Below are 12,924 nucleotides of genomic sequence, written 5' to 3' on the forward strand. Positions count from 1 at the left end.
CGTTTTAAGAACAAGTGAGAGAAATTATTTTTGGATCATATAGGTATAATGATACCTGTCTGTAATCCCAGAGTGAAAACTAGCTGATCCCTGGACTGGACCCCTAGTTCAATTAATCCATGTGTTGATGGTAGTTAGAATTCATTAGAATCACTGTGGATATTCTAATGTCATAGAAAAGGAAACTCCTGGTCTTAAGAAATAACTACGTTTAGGTCCCTACAACCAAAAAGACGTAGGATTTTGCCCACAAATGTTCAACATAAGGATTAGTAGCTGGGAAATTTTATTATATTGTAGAAATATTGATCCTTGAGGGCCAAATTCTGAGGCACTCGGGTCAGCCAAAAGTCACAGAGAAGTCAGAGGGTCAAATGTGATTTTACCTCAAAACAAAGCAATTGAAACCAGAAACTGAAGTGTCTCAATGAGTTATGCTAATAACTAATTGTGCTAATAACTTGGTGCAACCCAAAGCACAAATGCAGACTGAGCAGAGACTGGATTGAAAGCAGCTCTGAGGAGAAAGATCTGGGGGTGCCAGGTGATGGGAAGCTCAATATGAGCCAGCAGTGTATTCTTGCAGCCCAGAAAACCAACTGTATCCTGGGCTGCATCAAAAGGAGCGTGACCAGCAGGTCGAATGAGGGGATCCTGTCCCCCTACTCTGGTGAGACCCAGAGTACTGCATTCACCTCTGTGGCCCCCAACACAAGAGGGTGAGTCCACAGTGAGGCTATGAAAATGATCAGAGGATGGAGAAAGCCTGAGAGAGTTGAGCATGTTCAGCCTGGAAAAGAGAAGGCTCAGAGGAGACCTTAAGGGCAGCTTCCAGTGCCTAAAGGGAACCTACAGGAATTCTGGAGAGGGACTTCTGACAGGAGCATGGAAGGACAGGGTAAGATGTAATGGCTTTAAACTGAAAGAGGGTAGATCTAAATTAGATACTAGGAAAATATTCTTCTCTATGGTGAGAAATACTCTTTAGTGATGAGACACTCGAACAAGTTACCCAGAGAAGCTGCGGCTGCCCCATCCCTGGAGGTGCCTGCTAATCAGCACCCCTTGCTCTCATAGGAGTGCATGAGGGGAGGCCCTGCAGGAGCCCTCTGCTCTGGAAGAGATGCGGGGACCCCCTGCGGTCGCCCCTTGTCTTTGTCGCGACAGGGCGGCGGGCCAAGAGCTGCACCTTCACAGAAGCGGGAGCCACCGCTGGCAGGAGTTAATCATTAAGTTCCCAGCAGAGCAGGCAGGCTCCCCTGAACCTCCTGGGCTTCCAGCCATCCCCTGTCCCCTCCCGACCAGGTGCGACCAGCCCGACTGAGCACCACGGCGGGCGGGGAGACGGGAGGCAGGGACAGGCAGGGGCACGCAGAACACCCCGCTGCCTCCCGTCAGCGACAGAATCCCAGGAGAAGTCCCCTCCGCGAACACGGGGGAGCAGCCGTGAGGAGGGAGTGGCACCCGCGGGCCGCCCCTGCCCGTTCAGGAGCAGCCCCCTGCTCCCTAAGGCCGCCGTCGCCTCGTCCCACCGCCCATGGGGCTGAGCAGGAGGCGGTGAGAAGCATGGCCAAGGGACCCGAGCAAGAGGACGCCTTCTTGCACCTCCCTGCCGCGCAAGCCGTGCCCTCCGCCGCGCAGGAAGATTGCTACTCGGAGTTGCTGCCCTACGCCGAGGAGGGGCTGTGTGCCGCGGAGGGCCCCGAGAGGGGGCTCCCGGAGCCTGCGCTGCCCGCCGGCATCAAGGCAGGTACGAAGTGGGGCGCCGGCAGCGCCCTTGTGGCAGCCGCAGGGCAGGGAGGGTGCAGGCAGCACGAGCGAGGCGCGGCGGGCGGGCCACCGAACCGTCGGTGCTGCTCGGGCTCCTGCCTTGGGCGGCCCTGCCCGGCCCGGCCCGTCCCCTCCGGCAGCGGCGGGCAGGGCGGCCGGTTAAACGGGCGCCTACGGGGCCAGCGCCGCAGCCGCGTCGGGAGGAGGCGGCGGGCTGCCGGACAGTAACGATGCTCTTGGGTTTCTCTTCTTGCTCATCCGCCGGCCCTCAGAAACACGCTTTGACGACGAAGCCCTGTCCTCGGAAGAAGAGGATGCAGGCACTCTCGACAGCGTACTGAAAGCTGCGGTCCAGAGCCCGTCTGCGAAGAGGAGCGTCGCGCAGATCATGAAGGACAAGAAGAAGCAGACGCAGCTCACCCTTCAATGGTAGGACTGCCCAGACGCACGGCTGCCGCCCTGCCCCGGTGGGACCTCCCTGTGAAGCCGAGGCTGCAAGGAGTGCTGCACCTCACAGATCCTTTAGGAATAATTGTAATCTGTGGGTTTAGGGGTGATGTTTGGTTAGTGGTGGGTTTTATTTCGGATAAGCCTCGTCTACGAATAAGGACATCCACCCCCAAATCTCTAGCAGAGGTTTATCAGTTAACCGAAATCTCCAACAGATTCTCACAGTAAGTGGCTGTTGATGAAACCTATCGAAAAAAATGTAGAAATGAAGCATTACTGAAGAATTACTTTTGTGGATGAATGTTTTAATTATCCTTTAAGGCTATGGCTGTTAGATTTCCACTGCCTTATAATGTATATTTTTACATCAGAATCTACCCTGCATGGAACTTCTAACTTCATTTTATCTGGGCAAAATATAACCAAATAGCAGGTAAAATTCTGCAGACAGTAACTGATAAATGTTTCTGTTAAAGCACATTTGAAATTAGGAAGGAGTGGTGTTGGATTAAACGGAATTTAGTTACAAAATACAGACTGTAAATCTAGATATTTTTTTTTTCCTTCTAAGTGAAAAATGAGAGTAACCCAAGTTACCCAGTTTCATAGTCTAGTTTACATCTGATTTAGAGCATAAATTGTAAGGATTTGGGTCCAATGAGTCAGTGCAAAACTATTCTGTGTGCAGCATTAACTGCACAGTATTTTCTTACAAATTTGTGTAATTTGAGAAAGAAATAGACTGCACATCATCCCAGGAATAGCAAATACTGTAAACTGATAAAGAAACAAGACAACAGTGAAATACCCAGCTGTTAACAAAAGTTCAGTTCAAGCAAAGACATCTGGTTTTTTACTTCAGTTTTTAAAGTTTTGCTATAATGAACATCAGTAGGCACTTGTATTCTGTAAATTGATTTGGAAGCTACATAAAAAAGGCAACCCTTTCACAAAAAGCCAGTTCTTTGCTTTTCAGTATGGTTTGGTCAAGAAATGGTTTCAGGTCCAGTGTGGGCATTAAAAAGCAAAGGTAGGAAAAGAAGACATGATAGCACAGGTATTAAAAACACAGTGGGGCAGAAGATGCAAGTCCAAGCCCCTGCTCTATTCAAAGGACAGACTTAAACTTTTCATAGCCTACTTAGTGCTCTTATTTTCAGAGCAAGGTTGGTTCTTGGGTGATGATAATGTCTATAAAACAGAAAGCTCAAACATTGAAAAAGACTCACTAAGGAAAGGAGCCTGGCCCCAGATTTCCCATATTCTGCAACTAGCATAAACGTCAAGAGTGAAGTTAGTCTGTGGTATCTGCCTTATTCAGGAGAAACTTATTTGGATGTTTTCATGGAATTTTTCAGTAAAATTAAAAAAGAAGAGGGCAGTACCAAAATCGAGAGGGAAAATGAGATCAGGAGACATGGAATATTGCTTCTTACTCTGACAGTTTCTTTCTCTGTACAGGTTGGAAGAAAACTACATTGTCTGTGAAGGAGTTTGTTTACCAAGATGCATCCTATATGCACATTATTTAGACTTCTGCAGAAAAGAGAAGTTGGAACCTGCTTGCGCTGCAACTTTTGGGAAGGTAAAGAGTAAATGCCTTCATAATTTACTGTATTAATACTTTGATGGTATTGCAATTTAGTACACCTGTGTTGTAGTTCCTCTCAAATTCACATTTTCTACACGCATGGAATCAGACTACATTGTTTCGTATGACAGGATTCCGTGACATCAGATTTAGGAAACTGAGATTCCCTTTCATTTATTGCTATTTCATACAAACAAAGACTTTCTCTCAGAGAGATTTTTCTTTTCCCTTTTAATGATTATGTTAACAGGGTTCTTTCCACAAAAACAGATCTGACATGGAGGACACTTTTAATTATACTAAAGGCAGTGTAAAGTGAGATGTGACGCAATAAGAAATACAAGAAGAGGAATAAAAATTAATAACACAGAGAGCTCCTGAATGAAAAAGTGTTGTTTCATCCTCTTTTCTACCCTTCTCTACAATTAATCCTAAAATCATTTAATGAAAGGGAGATGTGAACTCTCCAAATTAAATTCTCAGTAGCTAGTGAAACAGGAAACCAAAAATGCTTCAAGGATCATCTTTTTTTAAACAGTACTGATCTAGTCATTGTTCATACATAGCAAAATGCATTAATTTAATTACATAATAATAATGGGTTTTAAATCCAGTTCATAAAATGTTCACTTAACTTTTTTTTTCTCTTGAGTTAGCTATACTGAGAAAGTGTCTAATTTTCATTACAGTTTCAGTATAAATGAGGAAGACAATAGCTTTCTATATAAACATTGTTATGACAGTGATCTGTCTATTAGATACATCTTCTACCTCTATTACTGAATTACTTTTTCACTTTATAAACCTTTTGCCTTAAACATCATTCTTCACAGGAAGAGTAGGATATTTTTAGGGCACTAATCTCAACTTCAGGACTACAGTGACAGAATGTTTTGCTTGATTTGGATTAAATCATGTAACATGAACTCTTTATGTGCAACATAGAGCTAAAGGAAAATTTCATAGGGTTTTAGTGAGCATAAATAAGTTTAAGACTGTTCAACACTTTGATAGTCAATGACACAGAAGTACCTGTGAGACAAATATTTGCTTGCTTTCACCTTCAGATCACACTTTCCAAATTAAAAATAAATTCATTTGTAGTTGTTTAACTGTAAACAGAATGGCTAGAGGGCAGACCTTTCCCTGGTTTTGTTTAGGTCTCTGAAGCAAAAGGTATGGTTGCACTTTAGGGACCTGAAGGAAGCAGGATCCTGGTGAAGAAAACTAGATTTTAAACTGTAGAATTGAAATGGAAGGGAAGAACATCTGGGAAGGGTAGGAAGAAGTTTATGGGTGGGGAGACTGGAGTTACATAGCAAGAGGGACAAAGGATGAAAGGATAAAAGCATGGAATCATAGAACCATAGAATCAAGTAGGTTGGAAAAGACCTTTAAGGTCATCCAACCATAGCCCCAGGACTGCCAAGACCACCACTACACCGTATCACTGAGGACCTCATATACATGTTTTTTGAGCACTTTCAGAGATGGTGAATCCACCAGTGCCCTGGGCAGCCTGTTCCAATGCCTGACCACCCTCTCTGTGGAGAATTCTTTTCTAATATCCAATCTAAACCTCCCCTGGCTCAGCATAAGGCTGTTACCTCTTGTCCTATCGCTTGTTACTCAGGAGAAAAGACTGATCCTCACCTCACTACAACCTCCTTTCAGGTGGTTGTTGAGAGTGATAATGTCCCCCTGAGCCTTTTCCAGAATAAACAACCCCAGTTCCCTCAGACATTCCTCCTAAGACTGATTCTCCAGACCTTTCTCCAGCTCTGTTGCCCTTTTCTGGATCCACTCCAGCACCTCACTGTCTTTCTTGTAGTGAGGGGCCCAGAAATGAACATATTTGAAGTGCAGCCTCACCAGTGCCAAGTACAGGGGAATGATCACTGCCCTGGCCCTGCTGGCCACACTATGTCTGATACAAGACAGGATGCCGCTGGCCTTCTTGGCCACTTGGGCACAAGCTGTCAGTCGTGTTCAGCTGTTAGTCAGCACCCCAAGGCCTTTTTCTGCAGAGCAGCTTTCCAGCCACTCTTTCCCACGTCTGTAGTGTTGCATGCTTAATTGTTTCTGTTGTGATGTGTCACAGATATTTATTCATGGACTTCATTACACCATATACTAACACTACTATTCTTCTATGAACAGATTGCTAAGAAAGCGTACCGGTGTTGGAAACTAACACAGCTTTTTTCTCCTTAGACCATTCGCCAGAAATTCCCTCTCCTTACCACAAGGCGGCTTGGAACAAGGGGCCATTCAAAGTAAGGCGCGCTTCATCTGTGTATCCACCAACAGAATTCGTTCTATGAATGACATGTGTTTCCATGTCTCCACTATATATAATTAGTATAACATATCCTCACGGGCATGGGGGTTTTATTCAGGTGACAAGCTGCAAATGATAACGTTCAATAATGAAACTGATAGAGAGTTTTGAGTTTTGAAAACATTACTTCAGGTATAGTTTCTAAATTAAACTAATTAAGCTTCTGAACCTTGTCATATTTATAGAACCATGCATTTATTGTAAATAACTGTGGTTTTCTTTGCCTTTTGCAAACCTAACAACTTTCTTTGTCTTCCTTATGTAACTATATGGATTAATTTAAAGACACTAGGAAAAAAAATGCCTTAAATTGAGAAGAAGGAATACATTTGGTCTATGTTGCAGGCAATTCATAAAAACTCTGAAAAGTACAGTCCTATAGTGTGGTCGTTTAATAAATAATGTATACAGTTAATTTGTATATTTGATCTGTGGAATATTAGGCTGTAGGAATAGATCAGATAATTATATATCACCTGTGGTGATATTTGTATTAGTTCTGACATTATGCTTTTGGTCATAGTAAACCAGTGGTAACCAGTGGTGAACAGTGGTAGCAATATATTCACTTACATCTAACCTCCCTTCTATGTCCTGATGTCAAGACTGCTGAGGAAGGACTGATGAATTGTCCCCAGTCTGATTTTGTTTTTTAACAGGGGAACACTACTTATAAGGAAATGAAACAACTGCCTAGTGTGTGCCTAGCGTGTTGGCTAAGGAATGTAGAGAAGTCAAAATAATGCTCTAGGATGTTGCTAGAGTAAAGCTATGAGTTAGGCAGTTCTAAGAAAACTTCTATCCCTGTTTGAGAAGTGACAAATGCTACAGTTCTCTGTAGTGTCTGAAACCAAGTCTGGCTCTGAGATTTTCTGAGTGTTGTGCTTTACACTGTTATTTCAGTGTTTATTAATATCCAGTTTTAAAAAAAATATTTAAACTGAAATAATGTGCTGGTACCATTCAACAGAAACAGGGCTAGTTAAATAATTTTGTTCTTTTAAAGTAACCTCCAGAAACATAATGGTTTTCAATCCCCAATAATATTTAGACCAGATCCTTATCTGTGTATTTCTATTTACTTCAGAATAGATTCTCCAAAACATAAGTTATTTCTATGAAGAGCAAATTAAGATAGATACTGTGTCCAGCTTTCGGTGTAAACACAGAAATTGAACATTTATTATTAATGCGAATATTTTAGGAGACACATACCTTTAAACATGTGAGTAGCCCTAGGGTTTTTCTCATGCTTCAAATTAAAAATATTCTTATATACTTACTGAATAAGGTTCATGAAACCAACCTTGACTTATAGAAGAAAGCACGGAGGGATGATGGTTTACTGAAACAAAACTAAACCCCAGATAATTAGCAAAGCATTTTGCTAGTGAACAAGATAGAGAACCAGAATTACTGGCAGAAGAGACTCATTCTGTTTGGGAAAACTGTTTTGAATGACTTAGCCTTGAAACACAAAGTTATTATTGTCTCTCGGTAATTTATAAGCAAAACTCAGATTGAAAGGAGACTGTAAAGGAAAATAAATACAAGGCTGTGGTTTCCCCCAGTGCTTTGCAATATACAGCAAATGTCTGTAAATTGTTTACTTTTATAATTTGGGGAGGTTGATTCATGTTGTTATGCTTGGTTTTCTTCCTGCCTTAGAAACGTAAGAAATAGCCAGTTGATTCCAATGTAGTTTTGCTAAAGAATGCACCGGAGATGTCATTTGTGAATTTTAAGGTTTGTTGAAGTATAAATGAAGGTGAAGAAATTCAGTTTCCAGTTTTTACAAAGGCATTCTATTTCCTGGGTATGTCTCCAGTATTTATTTTAAATACTCATTAATTAAAATAAAATTCAAAGGAAATAAAGTCTGCATAAAATATTTTTCCTTTTTTAACTGAGGACAGTTTCTGTCACAGTCTTGCAAATTCATAATCCATTGATATTTTTCAAGAGAGAGTACATGGTCTGCACTGTATACAGAAAAACTGGAACTGAAGTTAATTCCTCTTTGGAAAATGGCCTATTGATGCTGAATAGAGGGGTTTTGGGGAAAGTCACTGTTAGAAAGATTAGTCATAGGAGAAAAGAAGGATTTCATGTATTGTCACCTGTGGTGAAGTTTAGCTATTGTTATGGGCATAAGCTCATGTAGATTTAGCTTTGCAGATGGACGTTTGCTGCTGGTGTTGTGTTTAACATTTTAGGACGTCTGGCACAATCTGTTCAGGAATATTTGGCAACCTACTAATTCCTCAGTGCATTGGTTATGTCTTACACAGGCTCATAACCCAACATATTTGAAGAACCACTTTCAAGTTACAATGAATGAGATAATATAAGGGCGAAAGTCTTCCAAATGCTCATCATAGTTTTGTTCTGACATATCTAATGAATTGATAACCAGGATCCAGTCAGGATCCAAACTTCCAAACATATCATGTGTCTGCACAATTTAAAACGTTGTAAGTCAACCTCTATTAAGTAAAGGAATATATTTAAAATCGAGTTTTTGGCATGGAAATCTAGCTACAAAATTAATTGTGTTGGAACATGTGTCACTATATTCCCCTTTTGTCTAAGACATTTAACGTTATGAGCATGGAAATGCCTCATGCCCAACAGTTCCTCAGCAAATCCCGTATCTCTATTGGCCTTGGTGGTATTATGTGCCATATTTTCATATGGATTAACTGTTCTTGAACAATTTCCTTAAAGGGATGAGGCATTGGCAGGTTTTGTTTGAACATCTGGCATTTGTTTTTCCTTTTTTTTTTTTTTTTTAAATAATCTGAGTTTTCCTTGGAGACTTTTCCTCTTCAGTTCTCATTTCCACTAAGATACATTTACATTGTTCTTGTTGTGTACAAAAAGGACCTCATGAAAGGCACAAGTAACAGTATCTCCAGTTCAGAGACTGAACAGATCAGCAAGCAGCCATAGAGAAGTGGCAGGATAAATAATGGTCTCTGATTATCCATTTATCTATCTCTGATGTTGCGAACCATATTCACCTCAGAACCACAGACTCACTGAGGAGCAAATTCATTTCTGCTTTCACCAGGTAGCAGTTAGTAACATAAGCCTGATTTCAGAAGTATTTATATTAAATTAATAAGCAAGTTAAGGGACTATTTATCAGTTTCAGATTTATTTAAATTAAATTAATAAGCAAGTTAAGGGACTATTTATCAGTTTCAGAAAATGACTAGTTATCCTCTGCTTTTATGTCAACATGAACTCTAAATGTTGTAAGCTGTTTCTGTGTGGAAAAAAGCAGGGTTACTGAGACTGGTAAGAGACACTTCTAACTAGCAATTAACTCCTATTTTTTTAAGCATGGTAGTGTAGTGACATTGTTTTATTTCTGTTGTTGTTATATTATTTCAATATAATGTTAGTATGAGCAGTAATAGTAATGTCATCACTGACAGTGATGATTTCATATGGCATTGCCTAGGTGCTCTGATCATAGTCCAGGGCTCTACTGCACCAGATGCTGCAAAAGCATGAAAGGAAAAAGACAATTCCTCTCCAACAGAATCACTGTTCTTTATATATATCAAGGAATGAAATGCCTTACTGGGCACTGCATGCACGCACAGTAATGTATTGATAGAGCCTGGCTGTGCTCAGAAATTAAAGAAAATCAGTTCCTTTTCCATCATCTTCAAGGTGACAGAAATAGGTTTTCTCCCACACCAAAACAAGGCCAAGCTCTTTCAGGCGTTCTTATGAGCATGGTTTGGGTTTGAGAAAGAAATTCTGCTCTTAGGTGTGGGATACAGGTTCTGTTTTAAGGTGTGAGACACGCAAAAGTTAGTTCCTCCTCTGATTCCAAGCAGCATTTGTCATCTTCAGTTCTGGTCAAAAGAGAGACTTAAAAAGGGGTCCTAGAAGTTTGAGTCTAGAGTTTCTCTCTCTGTGTTTACATCCAACAACATATTTGTACAAAAGTGTCAGTACCAAAACACTCATTTAAACATTTGGCCAAGAAGGTACAAGGCACTGGATGCAATTTTTAAAATTAAGCTCATTTGTTGCATGTTTATATTAATCACTTCAGATTGATGATTGTAGGGGAAGGTTTCCATATTCCTGCTAAGTGGAAGAAGATCCAGCATGATAAATACTGCGAACTGCTCTCTTAGATTAGTATTTCAAAAGCAACAGTTGTCTGTGCAGTAGGTTCTGAGAACACCTTTTTGCATAGGCAATATTGGACATACGGTGGTCACTGCTAGAATTCAGTTATAGCCTTCATGGTACATGGGTTACCTGGAGCAGCTATTTGGGAAACGTACGTGCTGCTCAGTCCATACACACAGGAGACTCTTTGAGTTCAAGTTACAATTTAATTTCTTTGTAGACTTTGATCAATGATGAATCTTAGATTTTACCCGTCATGTCTGAAAACTATTATCTTATTTATTAGGAGTGATTTAGTGGGTTAATAAAACTGATATGGCAGCTGTCCCTGTGATAACAAGTTATTGCAAGTCCCTGAACAGCTTAAGCCTATCATTTCCTTATCATCTGTCATTTGTGTGAGTGTATGCTAAAATCAGAGCTACTAGTTGTATAGGAACATATGTTACAACAAACCACTGCAATTAAAAGAGGAAAGCAGTTCAGCTTGTTTTTCAAAAGGTTTGTTACAAAAATTGAGAGTTAAGTCGCTTGTGATGACTTGTTTTATTAATTATATAATAGCAATATAAATAGTAAAATAGGTATATACTGTACATACACATAGAAATATGCATATAAAGACACAGAAATAAGTTACCTGAAGTAAGTTAAGGATCTTATCAGTGTGTCTGGGATGGGTATACTCAACTCTCAACAGGCAGCCCAAAATAAGCCATTCAGTTAACAATTTTGGCTTTTAAGAGAATTTAAGAGAATAAAAATCTTCACAACCTATTACTCCATAAAGTATGCCTGAAAGAGCTTGAAAAGTACAGATTATACTTCTTTTTTAATTACTTCTGTGTCATGACTAGAAAGCTGTATTTTTTAGTAGTAAAAATTTAGCTACCCAAAGAGCTGAAGGAAATTGGAATGGTAAATACTATGTCTTGATACACACAGAATAGGCACTGAAAATACCTATTCTCCATGACAAAATGTCACAACAGTAAATTCTGATATGTTGGAGGAGGAACAAGTGTATTGTCTACTACTGGAAACCTGAAAATCCAAATCATACAACAGTTCACATTTCTATCCTGAATATGTTAATGTTGAATTGGATATTGAATAATCTAGATACTGAATCCTAACTTTCTAAAGAAGTGATGTTTTTCCTTGTCTCTGCCCACTTCAACTTTAGCAGAAGGGAATTCCAAGTTCATAGTGAAAGGATGGAGTTTTAGCTTTAGAATTTAAAAAAAGGCATGTGGTTAAAACTAAGAGATTTAGGGTGTTGGAATGAGATACAACTGCTTGCTTGCATGGCCAATGACAAATATGCAGATAACATTGTTAAGTAGTCACAGCTCTGTTTTGGTTTTCATCCTGTTCAGTGCATCAGCTTTGCAATGTCAAGATGAAGTAAATGCTGTTATTTGCAAGAATCCATACACGTATATTTTCAATACATCTTATGTCACATTTAAAATTGCTTAATTTTCATGAAAGACGAAAAAATATTGATGCCTGTAGCATTTGTGTTAGGACTCTGACAAATACTAGGAATTTCCAGATCTGGGTCTTTGACCCAAGTCTGTCTGTTTAATACTCCAAACCAAAAGTAGCAGTTGAAAACCTTCAGGACTTTAGTTCACAACATAGATGACACAGTACTATATGAGAACCAGAGGACAACAGTCTAGCAGTAGGGCATTTAATGAGAGGTCCCATTGGCATTCTAAACCACATTGAGGTGCCACCTTGCTTTGATAAGTCAGCTCATCACCATCTCTCAGAAGAATACAGTTATAGGCAAAAAAAGAATTAACAGTAAAGATGCAGGGGAGAAACTATTTGCCTTCCTATGGGTCACCAAGTGCCACTGCTATCTAGTGGTATTATGTTGGCTCATCAGTTTCAGGCAAAGAGTAAAAGCTACACTATTTAACAGCAGCCACTTTCTGTTCAGAATTCTTGGCTGTAAAATCCTGGATACATACCACAGGCTGTCCAGAAATAGAATGATTATTTCAGCTGAGATTTTCATAGCTACCTAGGATAAGCAAATATATATCACATAAATGAACATTTTCTTAAACATCTTTTATATCTAATGGCTTTAGTCAGCTTTGCAAATATCAGCATTTGAGGGTTTGTTCTTATCTGTGACTGTCCCATACAAAAAATGACTGTCCCAAACAGTAAAGTTATAATTTCTTTTAATGGGTATCACCACAAACAGCAGAGATGAGCTGAAAACTTTTGTTTATGTGTTCTATGACTATTTCTTGGGGGCTTTGTGTCGCAAGAGTATATTTCTTAGAGAAGTTTCTGTGGAATTAGTGCAGTGCAATGTACTTGAACTACAAGTATTACTTTGGAGCAGTTTGGCTAAACCAGCTGCCATGGTGTTTTCAAGCTTCAGTAAAACCCAAATGAACCTGAGTATACTGTCCATAACATTCTTAGACAAATTTGGTTTAACACAATCAGTTTCTAAATCTATTGAGTGGAATTTTTAAGACAGGGCCTATCACCTTTGATAGATGAACTCAAGCAAACTTTGCTATGACTGGTAAAGAAAGAGCTGCCCCCAGCTTGCTCTCCTGCCCTTCTCCTGAAGGTCAAT

The 12,924-nt window shown here is 40.1% G+C and overlaps 1 protein-coding gene across 1 annotated transcript in view; it reads left to right on the plus strand.

The window, feature by feature from the left end:
- The first annotated feature begins 1,231 nt into the window (after nt 1-1,231).
- Nucleotides 1,232-12,924, plus strand: part of RFX6 (regulatory factor X6) — a 39,588-nt gene continuing 27,895 nt past the window's right edge. The window contains exons 1-4 of the mRNA XM_061366183.1: nt 1,232-1,750; nt 2,043-2,199; nt 3,682-3,805; nt 6,026-6,087. Of these exons, the coding sequence (XP_061222167.1) occupies nt 1,567-1,750; nt 2,043-2,199; nt 3,682-3,805; nt 6,026-6,087 (527 nt within the window). The 5' untranslated portion in view covers nt 1,232-1,566. The remainder of the gene's footprint in view (nt 1,751-2,042; nt 2,200-3,681; nt 3,806-6,025; nt 6,088-12,924) is intronic.

The sequence above is a fragment of the Neopsephotus bourkii genome, unplaced genomic scaffold (genome assembly GCF_033783945.1).
Source record: "Neopsephotus bourkii isolate Nb327-2 ecotype Australia unplaced genomic scaffold, CSIRO-AGI_Nbou_v1 NB_1314, whole genome shotgun sequence".
Classification (NCBI taxonomy): domain Eukaryota; kingdom Metazoa; phylum Chordata; class Aves; order Psittaciformes; family Psittacidae; genus Neopsephotus; species Neopsephotus bourkii.